The 24,008-nt window shown below is 37.9% G+C and overlaps 3 protein-coding genes across 3 annotated transcripts in view; 1 reads left to right on the top strand and 2 right to left on the bottom strand.

Moving 5' to 3' along the window:
• Positions 1-118: 118 nt before the first annotated feature.
• upk1a (uroplakin 1a) lies at positions 119-7,673 on the bottom strand. The gene is made up of 7 exons (XM_067396697.1): positions 7,585-7,673; positions 7,298-7,498; positions 7,096-7,170; positions 6,805-6,912; positions 2,703-2,879; positions 2,360-2,443; positions 119-883 (listed from the first exon to the last, which is right to left on the bottom strand). The coding sequence occupies exons 1-7, from the start codon at positions 7,645-7,647 to the stop codon at positions 836-838; spliced, it is 756 nt and encodes a 251-aa protein (XP_067252798.1). The 5' UTR covers positions 7,648-7,673; the 3' UTR covers positions 119-835.
• Positions 7,674-16,041: 8,368 nt separating this feature from the next.
• LOC137029506 (protein FAM83A) lies at positions 16,042-19,125 on the top strand. The gene is made up of 4 exons (XM_067399111.1): positions 16,042-16,551; positions 17,717-17,884; positions 18,081-18,205; positions 18,651-19,125. Exons 1-4 carry the CDS (start codon positions 16,042-16,044, stop codon positions 19,123-19,125), a joined length of 1,278 nt encoding a protein of 425 aa, XP_067255212.1.
• The window catches only part of zgc:101716 (uncharacterized protein LOC492784 homolog), a 6,067-nt gene continuing 1,151 nt past the window's right edge, over positions 19,093-24,008 (bottom strand). The window contains exons 3-6 of the mRNA XM_067396683.1: positions 21,843-21,986; positions 21,486-21,772; positions 21,272-21,404; positions 19,093-19,485 (exon numbers count right to left, since the gene is read on the bottom strand). Of these exons, the coding sequence (XP_067252784.1) occupies positions 19,342-19,485; positions 21,272-21,404; positions 21,486-21,772; positions 21,843-21,986 (708 nt within the window). The 3' untranslated portion in view covers positions 19,093-19,341. The remainder of the gene's footprint in view (positions 19,486-21,271; positions 21,405-21,485; positions 21,773-21,842; positions 21,987-24,008) is intronic.

Raw genomic sequence — 24,008 nt, 5'->3', positions numbered from 1 at the left:
GATACATGTTCAAACTCTTGGCAGTGGAAATTTAGCCTGAGTAATAACGGTTTGGGTGGTTCAGGGTGTGGAGAGCTGCCAGGCTTTTGTTGTCTTTTCGTTCTTGTGTTCTTAAGAATTGTTTCTTTCCCAGAGCATGTTTTCATTCAACAGTGAATGACATACGAAGAGTCATCAGCACAGTTGGGTGTTTATTTGATAATTAAGAAACATTAAGTAAGTTTGTGCAGAGAAATATCTTACAAAACATGTCCTATTCATTGGTCTATAGACATTTTAAAGCAAATTTTATATTAAATGTTCATGTAGAAAAAATACAATTGTAGACTGTGGCATAAAGAGAAATTGATTAATTCATACAATCATTTGAAGAACCTATTTGATCAATATTGTTACTAAAGGTTTAAAATGATGCTGTGAAGACTACTCGTCATTAATTAAATGCAAAGCAAAAATGTATTTGAATGTTTATTTGGTTTTACAAATAACTCTTCCACCCCAACATAATGAAATGATTCTTAAGTTTTTAAGAATCCATTATGCCCTAAATGCTTTTGATCAAGATTAACTTATTTTTAACATGGAACATCCATGTGACTAATACATTTTAAAATGAGCAAATTATAAGAAGTCATAACAACATGTATGATAATAAAATAAAAATGGAAAAAATGCTCTTTATAATTGTTGATGAAGTGCGTGACACTCTGACTTGTCATATCAGTTATCCATGTATTTATTTTGGGCAATCTGCAATTATCTGTGTTTTTCTGTGACTTCATGAGTGCAAGCATCTCTGCGGCTGATGCAGATGTGTCTTGTGGAGTCTGTACAGTTAGTCCAGCTGCATGTAGTAGATCATGGTGATCAACAATGTGAAAAACTGTGGGACGGATCAGAAGAGCATTCGAAGAGTGAATAGGTGCAACAGAATTTTTAACATTTTATATATATATATATATATATATATATATGCATCAATAGAAATGATATATATGATTATATATACATAGAAAGCACTTTAAATGCAAGTAAAACATCTACTTTTAAGGTTTCAAATAAGTTTTGGGAGAATAAAATGACAAAATGTGGGTGAAATAATGTTCCATTGTCATTTGGTGTAACACTTATATTTATGTACAAATTGAAACATACTTATTCTGACCTGTACATATTAAAATATATAAAAGAATAAGTGAGCATACAAAATGTTATTGCATTTTAAATGAGAAAAAAATCTTAATGACAAATGGGCAAAACATAGGATAGTGGGAAGATTAAAAACTTAAAATTACAAGTAATTAGCACTTGGGGTGAAAGTAATTAGTCTTTAATATGGCATAAATAGGTTTTTGTGGTAAATATGCCTGACAAGATTGTTACACTGAATGACATTTTAGTGGGCGCCTTCTGTAAATCATTTAAAAAATGTATATTTAATTTTTGCTCACAAAAACAATTCAAATCTGTAATACTCTTATTGTTTTGATGCTTGAAAACCCTTTTTCATCTTTATATATATATATATATATATATATAAAAAATATATAGTAATAATGTAGTCTATATCCATAAATGTGTTAAAGTACTCAAATTAAAGGTGCTAGAGAGGATTTTTTCGTCGACTGAGAATCCAAAGACTTACTGAGTTTTTTAAATGAGCGCATGCGTAAGAACAGCCCCCCTCCTTCACAGCTCATTTCGAGGGAACGCCTCCCAAAACTCGTGCACGAGTACTGGAACACGAGTGTTTACCGCCGGCATTCGCTGTGTCGTGTTCGTGGATTCATTATGTTGGACTCACCGCAGGTAACTCATAATCTGCAGTTGTTACTCCGGACAAAAACATTGCATGCGGCGCCTGTGGAGTGTGGAAAGTTACTGGAGCGCACAGCCATGCTTGTCTCTCACAAGGAACGTAATGGCAGTGATTGACAAGCCAGAGGGCCAATCGTTTATGCGATGATCGCGTAAACGATTGGCTGATGTTTTTAAGGCCCTACCTCGTGCACAGATGATGTTTATTAATATTCCTTTCAGTGCACCTAATAAATAGTCTTTTATCAGTTAGTAAAGACAGTTTCAAGTAATATTGCAAAAATGTATAAAACAAAACATCCTCTGTAGCACCTTTAAGATAACTGAAAAATAAATTCATACAATAGACATAAAAAGTGTCTTTAAAAGTAAATTTTTTTGTTTCATTTCCATATCATTGAACATGAGATAGTGACTGGTTTTCATTATCTTGTGGTGTGTCAGGTTGTTGTTTGACCCTTGTTGATGTTTTAAACATAAGAACATGTCCTGTGTGAATGTATAGAGGTCATTTAGAAAAAAGTATGATTATATGACTTACCACCAACATAAGAACGGAGAAACCGTACCAGCTCACAGCCCAGGTGTAACGGCTTAACACAGACTCAATGTACTGGAAACAACCCTGAAATATCAAAGAAAAAATCATTGACATACAAGCACAACTCAATAGGTCTAACGTAACGTGAGGCCTCTAAATGTTCAAAGAATCTGAGAGATGTAGCAAAAAGAAAGATGTAATTTCACATGTTTTTTTGTTGTGACAGTTGAGAACCACTCTCAATGAAAGTTGTAACTCCGTTATTTCCTGCAGGTCATAAGTTTGTTGCTGTCTGTCTGTGGTCTTCTGAAAAGCAGGTGACGTTACTGGACTTGGACTTTACCTTTGTGAACATGGTGCTGCTCTTTCCAACGAGACAGCCTTCTCGATCTTTCACCTCAAAGTTACTCAGTCTCTGGCAGCAGTTGAGAGGCCAGAGGTATGTTGGGCCAAATGTCTGTTTGAAGGTAGAGTCATACTCTAACCAGTCCTTCGGACTGTCTGCTCCACAGCACTCCACCTTAAAGCAAGAGTAGGAGTAATTGAATCAATGTCAGTACAGTCAAAAGAAAAAAACACCTGTCACATGTACATCATTTGAAATATATATTAATGTAAATTTGCTGCATTGATTCACAAAATGGTGCTTTGGTTTGAAAGTGACTTGAAACGAAGTCTGAATGTGAGCTGCACTTCATGCATTGTTACACTATTGTTTTTTTGAAGAAAAAAAATGAAAAAGAAAATGTTTTATTTTTGATTGTCATTATTGGTTTTGTTTCTTAAAGCAATAGGCTGTGCACTACAATGATTTTACCATAGATTTTACCAATCACATCGTGATTTTTGTCAAGTAAGATGTTCCAGGATCAACATATTTTGTTGATCCTGGAACAACATTCTTGCCTGAAAATTAAGTCCTAATCCTATCCCTACCCCTAACCCTACCATAATTTAGCCCTAAATTCAGAGGGAAATAATATGAAATATAGCTGCAAGCAGCAATTATGGGGCCAAGCACAAAAACGGCACAAGAAACCAGCCAACACGGCTGGGAGCATCAGACCAACTGCAACAGTGAACAATTAAAGACCTATTAAGATCATTTTAGGCATAAGAGCTGAAAAATTATCAAAAATGAGGATTTACTGGTTCATAACTTTCGACCAATAGGTGGCGCTGTGTCCAAATTGTTGTGGTATGGTCAGAGTGAGGTGACAATGACACTTCCAAAGTTTGGTGTCAATATGTCAAAGCACTGAAGAGATACAGCTTCAAGAGTCATTTTTGAATCATGCCTCAAATTCTTTACTCTGGTATACAAAAACGGTTTGACATATGGACTTGAAATCCATAACTTTTTGTCGGCATGGTCTGAAGATGACACGGTTCAATTTTGGTGAAAATCGGAGCAACGGTCTAGGAGGAGTTCGAAAAAGTAGGTTTTTAAAGAAAAACAATATGGCGGACAGGACGTTTAGCTGACTATGGCAAATTTGATATCTATGTTCTCAGCATAACCCAATGAATCTACAGAGACCAGTTTCATTACAATTGGTTAATATAGACAAAAGTTATTAGCATTTTTGTAAATTTTGTTATAACTTTTGACCACGAGGTGGCGCTGGTCCGAAACTTCTCAGGCTCCTTCAGGGCATTGTCCTGATGACCCATACCAAATTTATGAATTTTGGTCAAACTCATCAGAAGTTATGAGCAAAATAACAATTTTTCATATCTCCACTCCAGTAGGTGGCGCTGCACCGAAACACTGTATAATGCCTCAGGTCATGCTTGTGATGACATGTACCAAGTTTGGTCTAAATATGTCAAAGCATTGTAGAGATACAGCTTCAAGGGTAATTTTTGCATCACATCTCAAATTCTTTGCTCCGGTATACGAAAACGGTTTGACTTATCGACTTGAAATCTATAACTTTTTGTCGGCATGGTCTGAAGATGACACGGTTCAATTTTGGTGAAAATTGGAGCAACGGTCTAGGAGGAGTTCGAAAAAGTAGGTTTTTGAAGAAAAACAATATGGCGGACAGGAAGTTTAGCTGACTATAGCAAATGTGATATCTATGTTCTCAGCATGACCCAAGGAATCTACTGAGACCAGTTTCATTACAATTGGTGAATACAGTCAAAAGTTATTAGCATTTTTGTAAATTTTGTTATAACTTTTGACCACAAGGTGGCGCTGTGCCGAAACTTCTCAGGCTCCTTCAGGGCATTGTGCTGATGACCCATACCAAGTTTTGTAAAGATACGTTAATGCGTTCGTAAAATACAGCATTTTAGCACAAAATTCAAAATGGCCGACGGCCAAAATGGCCGATATGGGAAAATTGGATATCATTCGACTCGGCATGATTCCCCGAATCCAACGAGACCAAATTTATGATTTTTGGACAAACCCATCAGAAGTTATAAGCAAAAATACCCATTTTTCATATCTCCGCACCAGTAGGTGGCGCTGCGCCGAAACACTGTATGGTACCTCAGGTCATGCTTGTGATGACATGTACCAAGTTTGGTCTGAATACGATAAAGCGTTGCGGAGATACAGCCTTACTTCTGTTTTCGCAAGCACTACGTACATTTCGTTCGTGAGTTTTTCGAAAACGGTTTGAGGAATCAACTTGAATTCCATAACTTTTTGTCAGCATGGTCTGAAGATGATCTGATTCAATTTTCATGAAAATCGGAGTAACGGCCTAGGAGGAGTTCGAAAAAGTAAGTTTTTCAGAAAATTCAAAATGGCGGAAACATTTTCATGACGGAAAATGACGTCATAGGGTGCGATCGATTCGTCTTGACCCAAGGAATCAGAGGAAAAAAGTTTTGTTTCTAGCCCTTATGGTTCAAAAGTTATTAACATAAACATAAGTGCAACTTTGGACAGCTGGTGGCGCTAGAGGGATTGAGATAGAGACTCCAAATTTGCTGTGGACAAAGGTCAGACTGTCCTCTAACTGTGTGCCAAATTTCACAACTTTCCCGCAAGCGGTTCTATGGGTTGCCATAGACTTCAAGAGCGGAAGAAGAAGAAGAAGAATAAAAAAAAAAAAAAAAAAAAAAAAAAGAACGCCAACAATAACAATAGGTGCCTCCGCACCTTCGGTGCTTGGCCCCTAATAACACTGGTTGTAAGCCTAAACTTGACATAATCTTTAAAGGGTTAGTTCACCCAAAAATGAAAATTCTGTCATTTATTACTCACCCTCATGCCGTTCCACACCCGTAAGACCTTCATTAATCTTCAGAACACACATTAAGATATTTTAGTTGAAATCCGAAAGCTCCGTGAGGCCTTCATTGGGAGCAACAGAGGACACTTCCTCTCTCAAGATCCATAAAGGTACTAAAACATATTTACATCAGTTCATGTGAGTACAGTGGTTCGATATTAATATTATAAAGGGACGAGAATATTTTTGGTGCGCCAAAAAAAAAACAAAATAACGACTTATGTTGTAGTGATGGTCGATTTCAAAACACTGCTTCAGGAAGATTCGGAGCACAAATGAATCAGTGTGTCGAATCTGCTGTTCGGAGCGCCAAAGTCACGTGATTTCAGCCGTTGGCAGTTTGACACGCGATCTGAATCATGAATCGATACACTCATTCATTTATGCTCCGAATCTTCCTGAAGCAGTGTTTTGAAATCGGCCATCATGTTTTTTTGGCGCACCAAAAATATTCTCGTGGCTCTATAATATTAATATTGAACCACTGTACTCACCGATTTAAATATGTTTTAGTACCTTTATGGATCTTGAGAGAGGAAGTGTCATTGCTCCCTATGAAGGCCTCACGGAGCCATCGGATTTCAACTAAAATATCTTAATTTGTGTTCCAAAGATTAACAAAGGTTTTACGGATGTGGAACGGAATGAGGGTAAGTCATAAATGACATTATTTTCATTTTTGGGTGAACTAACGCTTTAAACCTGTCCCTTAAATCTATTTGTTTGGTTGGACTTGGTGAAACCACATTCATCATTAAAACAACACTTTTGTGTATTATCTACTCCTAAAGGGTGCATTTTACTATCTTTAAAGGTACGTATTAGTACTTAAATTGTACATATTAATACCTTTTGACAGCTTTTGTACTCCCTCAACCTCCTTTTCTTGTGGTAAAATCACTGTAATTCAGTGTATCTCATGGCTTACTTTTTTACATGAAGCTAGCAACCCATCAAGATGATATAATATTAGTCTGTTGCAACAGGTTAATGCGAGTATAAAACTGGTTTCTCCACTTTCACATTTTAATCTGAGGCAACAGGCATGTTGTTTCAGGTCTGAGTTGATGTTTTGCTTCCCTAATATTGTGTAAGTATGTGCATCTGTTTTAGCCACAACCCTTTGACAGCTGACAGGTGGTTGTGTTCACTGAAAAGCGGCCAAGAGGTCATCATGGGTGTTCTGCTTACCTGTTCCATCACTCTGTTCCATGTTTGTGTAATCTGCTTTCCTTGTGTGCTGCTGTCTGCGTAATATTGCAGCATCTGTTTCTTTACAAGGTTACTGTTCCCAACCAGCTATAATAAAAGAAAGAAGATTTTAAAAATATAAAGAAAAGAAATGCAAAATTTCTCTCAAATGACAGAAAAGTGTAGGATGAGAGAGCAGAAATGGGACACGGCCCAGACCAGACCCAGATGAGTAAATGATTTTATTTTATTTCACCATTACAGTACAGAGAGGCTGGCGACTCTACTCACATAATCTCGGTTAGTCGCTGCTGTGATGGCGGAGGCGCATTCGAACAGAAAGATGATGAACATAATGATCAGGTACTGTGGGAGGATGAAAGTTAACAATGAAATAAAATCTGAATAATTCCTTCTAAATTTGGTTGATCACTGAAGGTGATTAAAATGACAGGATTGCTGTCTTTTTCAGTGTCTAACGTTAAAAACCTACCGCCAGCATGAGTGCACGACTCCTTTTCAGGGCAGCGAAGATGCCAAAGATGCATGCGAGGAAGAAGGCAAAGCCTGTAAAAATGGCAATCCATGCTGCAGCAAAGATGTCATCTTTTCCTGAGACGCCAGATATGGGGTAGAGCTTATACCCGTCCACTGCTACCCAAATGGCCACTGCAAATAATGCCAGTCCAGCTGCCTGAAGAGGAAAATACTTAAAAGTAAGGGGAACAAGCTATTTTACAACCCTAACTGAATCTTTGTATTATTTTATTTCAGACTTACAGCAGCAATTGCATTCAAGACAATGACAAAAATCATCAAACATTTCAAGGCTCCTGCTCCCATGGCTGTAGTGTTTCTGGCCTGGTTACACTCTGCTGAAGAAAAATAATGAGTAATGAGGATGGGCATCCAGCACAAGGGAAAAGATTATTCATAAGGTAAAAGTCAGTTTAGTTTTGATTTCAGATTTCTCTTGATCATGGAAAAGCCTGGGAATATCAGGTGAATTTAAAGTTTTGTTCAGACTGATTAGAAACTATGATTAGAAACTATTTGTGCTTAACTAGAATTATTAAATAAAGTATTTTGGATGTATCACAGTACTGTGATAGTATTAAATACCATGGCAATACCATACTCATATAACCTGCTATTTACATGGTACTTCCAAGAATACAAAGGTATTACCATGATACATGTCTAAAACGCCTTTTCATACATTTTATTAGTGTCCACACTAATACATACACAAAAAAGCAACATTTAAAAAAAATAGTTTTGTGAAAATTATTGGTTTTTACTTCTTAAACACTGATTATGGACTATTTAATTGACAATAAATAAAAGATAATAAATCCAAAACAAACATAAAAGCGAAGTTAATATGCCATTAAAAATAAACAAATAAGTAGCTGCTCAGGGACCCACCTGTTCCAGTCTGAGATTGCACCTGCTTTCCCTCTACCTGATTGTATTCGCTTCATTTACTTTTGTGGACACTTTCATGACGTCGAACCTGTTTGTCATCTGTTGTACAGACCTTATGAGATGGGATGGGCAACTTCACTCCCTGTGTTTTCATCACCAAGTACTTTCAGTTATTCCATTGGCATTTTATTGAAATGATTTTGAAATTAATCTAGGTGTGTCTACATCTAAATATACATATGAACAAAGCATGCAAATAGTGCTACCTTTGGATAAAGGATAATCAGTTGAATACAAAAATAATAGTCCAAGCCACTCAAAGTGGGATTTAAATTTATTTAGGATTGAAAATCATGGCTGTAGAGAAAAAAACACATATATCCACATATTGACCTGGATATAAATGTAATTTTATTTTTATTATATATATATATTTTTTTTTTTGTGTGTAATTTTTTTTTTAGGATTCTTTGATGAATAGAAAGTTCAAAAGAACAGCATTTATTTGAAATATAATCTTTTGTAACATTATAAATGATTTTACTGTCACTTTTGATCGATTTAATGCATCCTTGCTGAACAAAAGTATTAATTTCTTTAATTTCTTAAAAAAAAAAAAAAAAAAATTCTTACTGACCCCAAACTTTTGAACGGTAGTGTATAATGCTACAGAAGCTTTGTATTTCAGATAAATGCTGTTCTTTTGAACTTTATATTCATCAAAGAATCCTGTAAAAAAGTACACAGCTGTTTTCAACATTGATAATAATCAGAAATGTTTATTGAGCAGCAAATCAGCATATTAGAATGATTTCTGAAGGATCATGTGACACTGAAGACTGGAGTAATGATGCTGAAAATTCAGCTTAATAAATTACTTTGTCAAATATATTTAAATAGTACACAGTTATTTTAAATTGTAATAATATTTCACAATATTACTGTTTTTACTGTATTTTTTAATTAAATAAATGCAGCCTTGGTGAGCAGACGAAACTTCTTTTAAAAACATTAAAAATCTTAAAGTTTCCAAACTTTTGACTGGTAGTAATATATATATATATATATATATATATATATATATATATATATATATATATATATATAGACACACACACACACACCCCTTGGTCTGCAACTGCTATTGCTGTATTGCATCTAAATTTACGTTACAAGTTGCTCTTGTGCTAAGGGAGAAATGCTGACCCCTGCTGGAAACTCACACTTACACACCATATTCATCAGCATATAATATGCATTCATACAGTAAATTACACTATTTTTCTTTTCATTAATAGTACTGACTAAGGTAAGCATCACTGTAACTATTTCATACTTAGCTTTGAACAAACAAAAGACACCCAATGGACCAAAGCATGATTAAGGCTTGATAATGGTCCCGTTTGACTTGGGCCAGTGAGCAACTATTCAGAACTTCATAACAACATGCTTAAACACTTAAATCACCTACATATGGATAACAATGTGCTAACCTGTTCAAAACACTTTTTAGGAATGTGGTTAAATATAGTTACTTTTGCATTAAAACATTAGCATTATGCATTAAAACATTAGCATTATGGTGGCAGCTTTTGCATGAATAAGCACCACTCACATTTTCCATACAAATTGTAAAAATCAGTTTAATGTTTAGCTTTAGAGGTTAAATATAATGTTTAGAGTTATAAAGACTTAATTTTGTGGTGGGGTTGGGAAATCTACCTCTCCTGAAACTTTGGTCTGTATATGCTAGGTTTCAAACAGAAAATTCAGTCAGAATTTCACAAACGTATGTGGAGAAACTGTGGGACTAAATGGGTTAATTAGAGTGAAGTATACCAAGTTGCTTTAACAAACTTAAACGCCCTGAGAACTGTTTACTATGTCATCTTGAAACCTTGTCAAACTGTTGACTTAAGCGCAGCTGACTGTCCTGATATCACACTCATCCATGAGGACTTAAGGACTGACGACGCACTTTTGCAGCTCTTTTATTGTTCAAGATCAGGTGAGAGTTGAATACTATATTATGTTATGTTGACCATATTCATCTGTGAAAACTATTTGTCAAATTCATTCATTAGGCCTGTATATACCATTAGCAGTAAGTACAAAGTGTAGCTAATGTAAGCTATATTATCAAATGTATTTTTTGGTTTGTTTCAGGGTAAGATTGAAGATGGAAGAAAAACTTCCAAATGAAAAAGTTAAATATTTGCTTGCCCCATGGAGGTTTTCCTTCAGGGCACCTGGATTTGAAAATAGACTAGTGGCGGCTCTACAACTGTTTGAGCATTTTCCTTTAGATATAGCTGTGACCGGAGGAACCCAGGAGGCTAACGCTCAGTTGGCTTCTGCAATCTGCGGGCCGGATGAGGAAATTGAAGAGGAGGAATGGGAAACTGATGATGAAGATGATGAGGAAGGAGAAACAGATGAGGACGAAGCAGAAGACTGGGAAGAAAGTGAAAGTGTAGATGAGGAACATAGTATAAAGTCTAAGTTAAATACTAATCACCAGAGCAGCAGGAGGAAACATGTACGGATATCGGATCATACTGAATTTATAGGGAGTGGCAATCCTGATTTCGACTCTGTGATTTTACACCGTCAAATCCCAAATGTTCGTGTATGGACCGTGCAGGGCCACCCGTCTTCAAACTCCATTATTAAGCAGACCAACCAGCAGTATGACTCCACATGCTATGATGTTGTGGTGGTTCTCACTACAAAACAACACAAGGAGGACCACATGTGGCTCAAAATGGAACTGCATGACAGAGGTCAGTCTTTTTTTCTGGTTCAAGCTGAGCGGGACTGGGATGTGGTAGAGGAGAAACCTACAGGGCCATGCATGACCTGCGCCTGGGAACGAATGAGAGCTCGCACACTGGAGTTGCAGAAGAGAAGTAAAGAAGCATTTGGAGAGATGGCCGATTCAACAGATAGTCCTTCTGACACCTCCCAAGATCCAGAGTTAGTGAAGATGAAGGATATTGCCAAGGTGCTTTCTGAAGCCCTGCCTGAGCTTCATAAGAAAGCTTTCAGTCAGTTTCTGGTGGCGATTACAAAGGAACTTCGGGTTCCTAAATTACTGACTGATGACACACAGTAAGTCAACTTTGAAATGTTTGATATTGTCATGTGACACAAATAGATTTCCATTTAAACCTCACTGATCCATTGCTGGTTACACATGTCCTGAGTTCTGGGGTCAGTATGTTTTGTTGGTCCTGGAACAAAAATCCTGTCAACAAGATAAATTCTAATTCAAACCCAACCCTTAAAGGAACACTCCACTTTTTTTGAAAATGGGCTCATTTTCCAACTCCCCTAGAGTTAAACAGTTGAGTTTTGCCGTTTTCGAATCCATTCAGCCGATCTCCGGTTCTGGCGGTACCACTTTTAGCATAGCTTAGCATAGTTCATTGAATCTGATTAGACCGTTAGCATCGCGCTTAAAAATGACCAAAGAGTTTTGATATTTTTCCTATTTAAAACTTGACTCTTCTGTAGTTAAATCGTGTACTAAGACCAGCGGGAAATAAAAAGTTGCGATTTTCTAGGCCGATATGGCTAGGAACTATACTCTCATTCAGGCGTAATAATCAAGGAACTTTGCTGCCGTATCATGGCTGCAGCAGGCGCAATGATATTACGCAGCGCCCGTGAGCCCCTGCTTGCACAGCGAACGTGCCTTGCAACCATGGAGACGTTTGTGAGAGACGCTGCGTAATATCATTGCACTGCTGCAGCCATGATACGGCAGCAAAGTTCCTTGATTATTACGCCTGAATGAGAGTATAGTTCCTAGCCATATCAGCCTAGAAAATCGCAACTTTTCATTTTCTGTCGGTCTTAGTACACGATGTAACTACAGAAGAGTCAAGTTTTAAATAGGAAAAATATCAAAACTCTTTGGTCATTTAAGCGCGATGCTAACGGTCTAATCAGATTCAATGAACTATGCTAAGCTATGCTAAAAGTGGTACCGCCAGACCCAGAGATTGGCTGAATGGATTCGAAAATGGTAAAACTCAACTGTTTAACTCTAGGGGAGTTGGAAAATGAGCCTATTTTTTCAAAAAAAGAGGAGTGTTCCTTTAAACTAGGGTTAGAAGATAGGATAAGAATAGTGACTTTAACTCTAACATTAGCCCTAAACCTAACCATAAAATCTAATTGGTTGTCTAGAATGTTATTCTAGAGACAATGATGTTTTGTTGGTCCTGGAATAACAATCCTGTCAAAACGTAAATGACAGCTCCCTAAATTATAACTCCATAAAGCCCTACCAGTAATCCAAACCAAACAATCCAAACAATAACTTAATCCAGGGGTGTCCAGTTCTGCTCCTGAAAGGCAGATGTACTGCAGAATTAAGCTTCCACCTGCTTCAATACACCTGCCTGAAAGTTTCTATGGTCCTGGTGCCATTTTAAAATAATTACTATAAAAACCTCAATGCATGCTCAGGTGTGTTTAGTTACTGCTGGAGCTAAACTTTGCAGGACAGTGGCACTCCAGGAGCAGGACTAGACATTCGTCATCATGCTTAAATTAGAAGGAAAAGATTGTGGTATACAACAGTGGTTCCCAACCACATTCCTGGAGCCCCCCCAACACTGCACATTTTCCATGTCTCCTTTGTTTGACACACCCATTTCTGGTCTTGGAGTCTCTGCTAATGAACTGATGACCTGATTCAGGTGTGCTTGATCAATGAGACATGCAAAATGTGCAGTGTTGGGGGGCCTTCAGGAATGTGGTTGGGAACCACTGGTATACAAGCCCCTAACCCAGGGATGGGCAAACTCGGTCCTTGAGGGCCACTGCCCTGCAGAGTTTAGCTCCAAGCCTAATCAAACACACCTGAATCAGCTAATCAATGCCTTCAGGATTACTAGAAGGCTACAGGCAGGTGAGTTTTATCAGGGTTTGAGCTAAACTCTGCAGGGCAGTGGCCCTCCAGGACAAAGTTTGCCCATCCCTGCCTTAACCCTAATGTTAGCCATAAACCTAACTCTAAAATCTGATTGGTTGTTAGGAATGTTGTTCTAGGACTAACAAAGAAAAAGGTCTCCAACGCAGAACCTGATTTCACCAAGTGCAGCATGTTTCATATTTGTTGATCCTGGAACAACAATCTAATCATCCAATCAGATTTGAGGGACAAGTTTACAGTTTGCCAAGTTTAGGCTTACAACCGGAGTTACTGTAGGTGTTTCTACACCAGTGTTATTCATCTATCATTTCCCTCTGATTTTAGGGATAACTTATGGGTTTTTGGTCAGGACTGTTGTTCCAGGGTCAACAAAATATGTTGACCCAGGAATGTATCTAACTCTGTAAAATCAGCACATGTGTCTCCAACATGGGCTGCTGGTGTGCTTGTGTCTTTACTAGGATGGGGTGCGTTTCCCCAAAAGCATCGTTGGTGAACAATGGTCGTAAGTCCGATTGATCTCTACTGGTAATGACCGAACTTGCGACCATAGTTCGCTTTAGGAAACGTGCCCCAGATTAACTTGTTTAATTAGCTAATCACCTATCTCAACCAGCTTCATTTGGAAATCTGTTGGTCCACTAGCTTAGTTTAGTTGTAAACAAGCACTAACTGCCATTGTTCATAAATATTTACATCTAACCAATTCTCCTGGTCTGTCTAACCAGGACAGGAGGTGTCTACTTTTATCTAACAAATTCATTACATTTGTTTCTCAGGTTTGTAGTTTCTACTGCTTTGAAGTCCAGGAAGATAAACCAGGATGATCTTGACCAGATCGCCAAGCTCTCACAGCCGAGAGATCTCACGGACAATCCCTCCAAGCTTCAGGCAATCCTTGGAGCTCTCGATCACTTCCGTCTGGATATTGGTGTGCTGGGTGAGACGGGTTGTGGCAGCTCCAGCCTTGTCAATGCCCTCTTGGGCCTGGAGAATGGTGATGAACGAGCTGCCTCAACTGGTGTCATTGAAATCACCAAAGAGGCTATGGAGTATCCCTACCCTGAGTCCCCCAATATCCGTCTTTGGGACCTTCCTGGGCTTGGAAAAATAAGTGATCTTGACAGCCTTTCCTCTACGTCCAGCTCTTCTGAAGCTCAATGTGTAGCATCTGTTCTCGCTTTGTGTGATGTATACATACTGGTGTCTCCTTTAAGGCTTAGATTGGGAGCTTTACAATTGTTGCAAAAAGGGTCCTCCTTGGGGAAAGAGTGTTACCTGGTGGTTTCCATGGCGGACTTGATTGACGAAAAGTCTGTCGCGGAGGTGAGGCAATGGACTGAGGGAGTCTTGGGTAAACTGGGTCTCCAGAAGAGCTTGTTTCTGGTGTCCGCTCACCATCCAGAAACCTTGGACTTACCCAAGCTAAAAGAGACCTTGAATTTAGCCTTTCCAAGTCATAAGAAAGTTGCTCTTGCCAGATATGTATCAAAGCAACTGGACGGAGATGTTTTCTGGAAAAGATCGGATTCTTGCAAATTCATGTAAATAATAAATAGTTCTTAAAAAAAATAAAGATTAAAAAAGAACAATATATTCCCATGCTCAAGCATGCTTTATTAGGAGCGTTTTTCTGTTTGTTTAACTACTCGTCACTCTCCAAACATATTTCAACCCTATATGAGAACCACCCTATTCAGATGTAGCATATTAGAGTGCATCTAAAGTGTTTTTTGCATGTGCTGGTTATTTTCAGGCTAATCATATATCTTACTGTGTTATATATCTTAAGGCATATATTTAAAATTTATATATTTATATTTACTCGTTTAGATTCTCTTGTTTTGGACAAAATCCTGCACACAACCAGATTTGCAAAAAAACATGCACTATTTAATGCAATTAGGTGAGGTTGTAAATATTGTAACTTTTTGCAAGCTATGCTATTGAATGGGATCTTTTCTTCCCTGGTTATTGAAAATCTGCAGGTTTGTAAAACTCGTAAAATGTAAAACCCATGTAAAAGCCCATGTAAAACCTGTCTCTGGGATATTCTGGTCTGTAGATTTGTCTTGGGGTTTCTTTTGCCCATTTTGTATTTTAGTTTAGTTCAACTGCAAATCTGATCACTAGTAATAATGCCTCTTTTTTCAATAAGAAAAACAGTTAGATGGATCGTTTATGTATGTAGCACAAAAGGTGTGGGAAAATGTATGCTGAAGTTTTATTCTCAGGGGTTTAGGGTTTAGGATGACTTTTTAAATGACCAAATAACCAAAGTGCTCTATATACAAAGCCATTACGCACTTAGGCAAGGTGTGTCAAGAAAACAAGAACAGGTCTATAGGTTCCTCTAGTGAAGCATTGGAGAATTGAATCTGACAGCCATATCTCCATCCCTGCCACTCATGCTATTTCATTTCTGTGATGGAAAACACGGGAACTTCAGTCTCATTATTCACTCAACACCTCACCTGTTAACCACACGACCCCACCCACCGATGCCTGCGGGTGAAGCCGTCTGTGAACGCAGCTACTTATTCCCTTTAATCTGAGGAGGAGCCGAAAAACTACTTACCCCAGAGCCTTAGGGCAGTACTAATGTTCACATTTAAACTCACTGATAATGAAAACATGACAAATTGGTTCAGAAATGATCATTGTGCCATGAAATGCCTGATGAAAAGACGCAAGGTACATGAATACCTAACAGAATAATTTGAGAACATTTGATGATCACCTTGAGGATCACCTGAATGGATAAACTTTTGGCTTTGTGAAGCACGAATGATGACTAAAAAGTAAAGCTGGATAAGGAAGAGTCAACCAGTCACCTGTCAGATGAGGACTCGTAAGTGATCAACATGAACCTTGAAAGTAATGGATTGTCTGTGCAGTGCTACCTGAAGCCAAAGCTGATGGGAAAAATGAGAAGAAGAGTTCAGGAGATGAGAAACCCAAACGCTCAGGGGTCTTCAGTGGATCTGAGTCACAATGAAAGCACACGACTGGCTATGGATGCTCTTCTGGACAAAGGGCTTGATGGATACCAGGAAGTGCTGGTCAAAGAGAATGAGGCAAACTTTCTGTCTGCGGAGGAGAAAACATACATTTTAAACAACATTAAAAAGCCTCTCACTGACAATGAAGAGGCGGACAGGGATGAAGTGATGTCCAATTCTCCACCAGTTTCTTCTGAGACATACTTTCCTGCAGTCACAGAGAGTGAACCTCCACTTCTTGACTACGGTTGGCCGGTGGCTGACTGGAGTTACCATCTGCAAGGGATTCCTAGTGTGGAAGTGTTCTTCCAGTCAGTGAAATCCTCTTCCATGAAAGACCTGCTGCGGGAACTCATCAGGCAAGCAACTACAGTAAGAACCTGTCGTTTTTGGATTGTATACTGCCATTTTTGTTTCAAATATTAATTTTGTGATGCAAAAAAAAATGCACACTGCAATTACAAACAGCACTTTCTATGAATATGGTATACTTTGGTGTCCCACACCTTTTTATTTTTAGTGTTTTCTTGGCACGAATTGCATGTTTTTTGTTTCCATGTTTGTTGTGCAACTATTCTCCATCATATCAATGTTTTTATTAAAGGGTTAGATCACACAACAATGAAAATTCTGTCATTATTTTTTCACCTTTATGTCGTTTCAGACTTTTGTTTATCTACGGAACACAAATGAAGATCTTTTAAATGAAATCTCAGAGCTTTCTGTCCCTCCATTTACAGCCACAACTACCACTTTAAAGCCCCAGAAAGGTGGTAAAGACATCATAAAAGTAATTCACGTGACTCCAGTGGTTTAACCTCAGTTTTATGAAGCGATGGGAGTACTTTGTTTGCGCAAAAAAATAGAATTGACCACTTTATTTCCAAAATATTAATCCCCAACAATGTGTTCACGAGAGCACGAGCAGACGTTGTTGCGTGAATCCATGTTGGAATTTAATATTATTTTGGAAATAAATAGGTAAATTTTGCGCAAACAATGCACTCGCTTTATACGTCGCTTCATAAAATTGAGGCTAAACCACTAGATTCACATGGAGTAATTTTATGATTTCTTTACTGCATTTCTGGGGCTTGAAAGTGGTAGTTGTGTAGCTGTCAAAATATCTTCATTTGCGTTCCAAAGATGAACGAAAGTCTTATGGTTTTGGAGCAACATGAGGGTAATTAATGACAGAATTTTAATTTTTTTGGGTGAACTAAACCTTTAATAAATTAATTATAAATTATTACCGTCTAATCTTGATGATTGTTTATTGGTAAAAAAATTTAAATAAAATAAAAATTGCACAATGAACACACAAGACTTTTAAAATGTATTTGTCCCATGTTTTGATGATAAAAAAAAAAAAAAAAAAATTATTGTTTGAATCCTTGAAGTTCAAGCACCTCTTCTTAGGATTTATTTATTTTATTTTATTTTGTTTATGGAAAGTGCATGGCATTTTTAATATGAAATAGTCTGAAAACACACTATTGCAATGTAACCTTTGCTCCCTAAATTACACTCATCAAAGGTTTTGGCGATAGTTATGGACACATTCAGCGATGTGGAGATTTTCTGTGACATACTGGAGGCGACAAGAAAGCGCAATGTGTACGTCTATCTCCTTCTGGACCACACCAATTTACAGCTGTTTCAGGACATGTGTGAAAATGTAAAAATCAGCAAGTCACACCTAACTGTAAGTTGTTATATTCTAGTCAGAGCCTTTTACATTAAAGATATTTAGCAGCTTTTGCCTGTGGATATGCCACAAAATGTTATTATTTGAAAATATATGCAACATGTTTGTCAGTTCTGTGAAAAGAAACGAAAGTGGATGAATTTATTATATTTATAGCCAGTGTGCTTATGTTTGTCTTCATCTCTTCATACAGAGAATGTCCATTCGTAGCGTTCAAGGTGAGACTTATTGTGCCAAATCGGGCAGAAAGTTCACTGGACAGATGAAAGAGAAGTTCATCATTGTGGACTGCACAAAAGTGCTGGTCGGCTCGTACAGGTAGGCTACCATCTAAACATACACATATTTAGTCAGTACTGAAATTTGACATTCTTCAAGGGGGAGATGATATAATGTTTCAAGTAGTGATGGAAGTGTGACATGCTATTCTCGTTTAGTTTGCAAGGTTAATCTTAGTTATAATTGCATGCTGTTTTTTTATTTATTTATTTATTTATAATTGAGGTAATACATATAATACAGGAATATTTGTACTTTTAGAAATGCATTTGTCCAAAAAAAAAAAAAAAAAAAAAAAAAAAAAAAAACCATTATTAACTTATAAGGTGACCATTCATTTGTGGCATACACATTTGCGCTTATATTAATTTAATTTTAAGCTAAATTTCTCCATTTGGGGCTGCTAGTGATGCAGAAACTTCACCTTTAACTAGATCTCTTGGTTGCGAGTTCTTTCACTGATGCCTCTTTAACCCTGTCACAGTCTCACCTGGCTGTCCTGGCAGGTTGACAGAAGCTTGGCCGTACTCTTCAAAGGCAGCGGGGTTAAACCTTTCGACCTGGAGTTTCGCAGACTCTACGCACTTTCTCACCCAGTGCCAGGATATACCTGGCAAACACCAAATCCTGCTGATCTCCACCTACCCTTCGAGAAACTCCAGATCCCAATATGGCCAGCAGGTATTCCCAGAAACACTGCTGACTACCAACAGAAACCTCGTAATCCAGGTAACCCAAGCTTCCTGACTCCTCCTGTCCTGGTCAGACAGACCAGCTATCCAAATATCACCACTGGACCACAAAGATCTCAATGGCTTCCACGGAGGAACACGATCCATCATCCCACTGCTTGTCAGTCCCCCCTCTTCAAAGATTGTAATATGAGAAGCCAAACCTGGCGCCCAATACAGGGGAATCACATCAACAGAGGTGTTCCTGAAGCTTCCCACTGGTGCTAGAGCGGGTTATTGCAATGCTTAATTTTAGTAAACAATGTGATGCATGTGCTAATTGCATGAATTAGCAGATGTAGCAACTTTATTTATTTTAAAAAGTTCAACTTTATTCTGATTTGTAACAGTAAAAGCATGTAACTCCAATAAAATATTCATTTATAAAAGGACAATCACAATATCCATATCATTCATCTGTCTCCTTTAGCTTTTCTGTGTAGATCAAGCTGCCGTCTCCTCCTGCAGTTTAGTGTGGAGTTTGTTCCACCATCTCTCATCAAAGTCTTTAATATAAAGGCCTGATAAACTCTCTCCATCTTGGCTTTCCTCCCTCATCTTCTCCGGATTGAGGTCTTCTGCCATCACCTAGTTATTGATCAGAAAAAAATCAAATCAGTTTGTAATGTGAGATCATGGATTTTCAAAACAAAGATTTTAGGGTGTTGTGTGAGAGATGTGCAACTCTGATATGTATAAATATAGAGAATAAACTGGCTTGTGTTGTATTCCATGTTGAATCAGGGGAAAACTTTTTGTTATGTCTCTTTGATGCTTTTCTCATTTAACACAATAATGACTTTAAATTACTTTTGGGGGTAAATTTTGATGTGAGATTTGATGTGCGATTAATTTGCAATTGAGATTATATATATATACACACAAAATAACCCTAACCCTGTTGAATTCCATGGTTTTCCATATCAGGACATAATAAAAAAAATAAAAAATCAACTGGTCCTTGGGAGGTCTTCAAATTTGGAAAATAAAACCTCAGACGAACAACAACACATGACATATCACACCATGTAGTTATTTATTTAACAAAAATAAAGCCAAGATGGAAAAGCCATGGGTGACACACTTAGGACACCCTATGATTCAGTAGCTTGTAGATCCACTTTTAGCAGCAATAACTGTATGACTTTATCATTCTCTCACATTATTCTGGATGAATTTTGGCCCGCTCTTCTTTACAATGTTGCTCCAGTTTATTGAGCAGGGATGCAATCAGGTAAGGGGGCAGCTGGATCTATGCAAATCCCATAGGTGACCTGTTTTGATCTCAAAAAGGTGAGGAGTTTGCATCTATGATTGAGGTTTGTGGGCATTTGTCTATGCATAGCTCCTGCCACAGCTTTTCAGTCAGAATGATGTCTGGACTTCACTGGGCCATTGCAACACCTTGATTCTTTTCTTTTTCAGCCATTCTGTGATGGATTCTGTTGTAGTTTCAGATCACTGTCCAGTTGCATGACCCAATTTTGGCCAAGCTTTAGCTGTTGGATGGATGGCCTCACATCGGACTCTAGAATACTTTGGTATACAGAAGAGTTCATGGTCGATGCCCAGGGCCTGTGGCTACAAAACAAACCCAAAATCATCACCCTTCCACCAGCATGCTGTTTGTTCTGATATGCTGTGTTTATTTTTCACCAGACTTGGTGCTGTGCATTATGGCCAAACATCTCCACTTTAGTCTCGTCTGGCCAAAGGACATTGTTCCAGAAGTCTTTTGGTTTGTTCAGATGCAACTATGCAAGATGTTCAAATAGAATAGGCTTTCTCCTTGCAACCCTTCCAAACATGCCATACTGGTCCCATCTTTTTCTAATTGTACAGTCATGAACTTTATCATTTAACATGTTAACTCTACAGGCGTAGAGTCTGCAACTTGGGGTGAATTTGCTGGGACGTCCACTCCTGGGAAGATTGGTGTCTGTTTTGAATGTCTTCCACTTGTGAATAACATTTGCTTCTCCAAGATCATTCATTGCTGAGGTCTTTACTCTTTGGCATTGTGTTAACAGACACCTGAAGGCTGCAGACCTGCAAACTACCAGAACCTTAGCTTTTATAGAGGTGTTCTCACTTGCTGATGATTGATTATTCAAAGGAATTTGATTAGCAGTGCCTGACTGTTACTTACCCTCTTAACTTTACCCTTACCCTTTTGTTAAATTAATAATGACATGGTGTGATATGTGATATTCTTCATCTGAGGTTTTATTTTCCAAATTTTAAGACCTGCCAAGGACCAAATTAATTTATTATGTCCTGATATGGAAAACCATGGAATTCAATAGGGTGTCCTAACTTTTTCACATGTAACTATATATTTCTCTCTCTATTAAACTGTTTATTGTTGTTTGACCTCAGAGATCGTTTGAATAATCTTCTCCGTTGGCTGAAGAGCATGTAGAGCTTCCTCAATGTCTTGTAGAGCCCTCTGACTGTTCTCCAGCACGAATGAGAACTGCTGAATCTGCAGGATTTCAATTAGCAGCCTGACGAGAATCACAAGATGAACAAACTCAGCACTAAATCAATCAAAGTCAATAAATAAAGTTCTCTTGTGGTTGACATACCTTGTTCTAATCAAGCACATGATGGTTTGTAGTGCTAAATTTGTATTTGTCCCCTGCTGCTTTTCGTGTTCTTCCTCAGTGCTGGATCTCTCGGGACAGCTCTCAGACTCCAGGAGTCTCTGGAAGCTCATGGCCAGATTCAGCCAGTGCCACGGATGATACGGATGAAGGCAGCACAGCTGCTGCAGGCTGGAGATGCTGTTTGTCAGCTCCCTGTAGTGATCATGAATACTCAGTTCCAGCTGAAGTACGCAGGTGAGGTGACAGGTGTTGGATACTTCTGTCCTCTGTAAATAAAACAGTAAATAAGCAAAAGGATAAACAAAAGAAGTGGAGTAAGTGATTTAATATATTTACCAGCTTCTCGCAGGCTTTTAGAGCCTCTTCTTTTTTCCCCAGATGACAGCAGCATCGTGCGATCCCTTCTAGCACATCTCTCTTCACTGATGTGTTTCCAGCAGGTACCAGCGAGAGGCAGGACACATACTCATCCAGAGCCACCTGTCATTCACACAAATGAGCGAAATAATCAAATAATAAGGGTGTAAAGAGTACCTGAAAACCATACTTGAGTAAAAGTACTGATACCTTACATTGAAAATGACTCCACTAAAAGTTACAAGTAACCAATTCCAATATGACTTGAGTAAAAGTCTTTAACAGTACTTAAGTATTTTACTCATACTGAATGTAGGCTCAGAGATGCACTAGTCCTGAGAGACATGCCGGTGAAAATAAGAAACAATTGATTTGTAAGATGAGAAATCAAGTTTATTTTCTAAAATCGAAATAAAAATGAACACCTCAATGTTGCAATAAATCAAGGTCGACACAACAACCTTTTAAACATCTACAGACTCTCAAGTCTCAGTTGAGCTCAAGTGCACAGAAAGGCCATAAGTAAACCAATATCCTTCAAAAAGGTCTCGTCAGTATAGCGGATAAATTAATGTTAAAGGTGCCCTAGATTGTTTTTTTTTTCAAGATGTAATATAAGTCTAAGGTGTCCCCTGAATGTGTCTGTGAAGTTTCAGCTCAAAATACCCCATAGATTTTTTTTAATTTTTTTTTTTTAGCTGCCTATTTTGGGGCATCATTAACTATGCACTGATTTTTTTCAGCACGGCTCCTTTAAGAGATGCGCTCCCTCTGCCCCACGAGCTCTCGACTATATATACATCGCATAAACAAAGTTCACACAGCTAATATAACCCTCAAATGGATCTTTTTTTTTACCAAGATGTTCGTCGTGCATGCTGTATGCATGCTTCGAATTATGTGAGTAAAGTATTTATTTAGATGGTTACGTTTGATTCTGTGTGAGTTTGAGGCTATGCTCTGTGGCTAAAGCTAACATTACACACTGTTGGAGAGATTTATAAAGAATGAAGTTGTGTTTATGAATTATACAGACTGCACGTGTTTAAAAATGAAAATAGCAACGACTCATCTCCGTGAATACAGTAAGAAACGATGGTAACTTTAACCACATTTAACAGTACATTAGCAACATGCTAATGAAACATTTAGAAAAACAATTTACAAATATCACTAAAAGTATCATGTTATCATGGATCATGTCAGTTATTATTGCTCCATCTGCCATTTTTCACTATTGTTCTTGCTTGCTTACCTTGTCTGTGCACAGATCCAGCCGTTAATACTGCCTTTCCTTGTTTAATGCGTCGAATGGGCTGGCATTAAGCAAATATTGGGGTCATACATATTAATGATCCCGACTGTTACGTAACAGTCGGTGTTATGTTGAGATCCGAGTGTTTTCCGGAAGTCTTTTAAACAAATGACATTTACACAAGAAGGAGGAAACAATGGGGTTTGAAACTCGATGTATGTCTTTTCCATGTACCGAACTCTTGTTATTTAACTATGCCGAGGTAAATTCAAATTCTGATTCTAGGGCACCTTTAAGTAAAATTGAACAGCTGATGATCATAGCTGCAGTCATTTCCTCATCTAATGAATAAAACACCTGCAATCAGCAACTACCTGCTAATGCACTCACATTTACGTAAAGTATCCTTGTTGACAAGTTTTGGGTGAGAAAAGGCAAAATGCACAAGATATAATACCTTCAATGCACTTAGATCGTGATACCACTTATTTCAATCAGAAACCAACTGCTGCAGAAAAAGTTAGCTGCCATGAAAAATGTAATTTGTAATTGCATTACTCATCACAAATGTACTGTAGTAAAAAGTACATTTACTTGCTCAAAAAAGTAGTCAAGTAGAGAGTAAAAGTTGCCAATATCCTTGATACTCAGAACTACAAAGTAGCCAAAAAGATACTTAAAGGTGCTACAGAGGATGTTTTTGACGACTGAGAAACCAAGACTGTTAGTGAGTTTTTGAAATGAGCGTATGCGTAAGAACAACCCCCCTCCTTCATTTCGAGGGAATGCCTCCCAGAGGGCCAATCATTTGTGTGATGATCACACAAACGATTGGCTGATGTTTTTAAGGCCCTACCTCATGCACAGATGATGTATATTAATATTATTCC

This window comes from Chanodichthys erythropterus, chromosome 2 (assembly GCF_024489055.1).
Source record: "Chanodichthys erythropterus isolate Z2021 chromosome 2, ASM2448905v1, whole genome shotgun sequence".
NCBI lineage: Eukaryota > Metazoa > Chordata > Actinopteri > Cypriniformes > Xenocyprididae > Chanodichthys > Chanodichthys erythropterus.
This window is presented reverse-complemented; position numbering and strand designations above follow the sequence as displayed.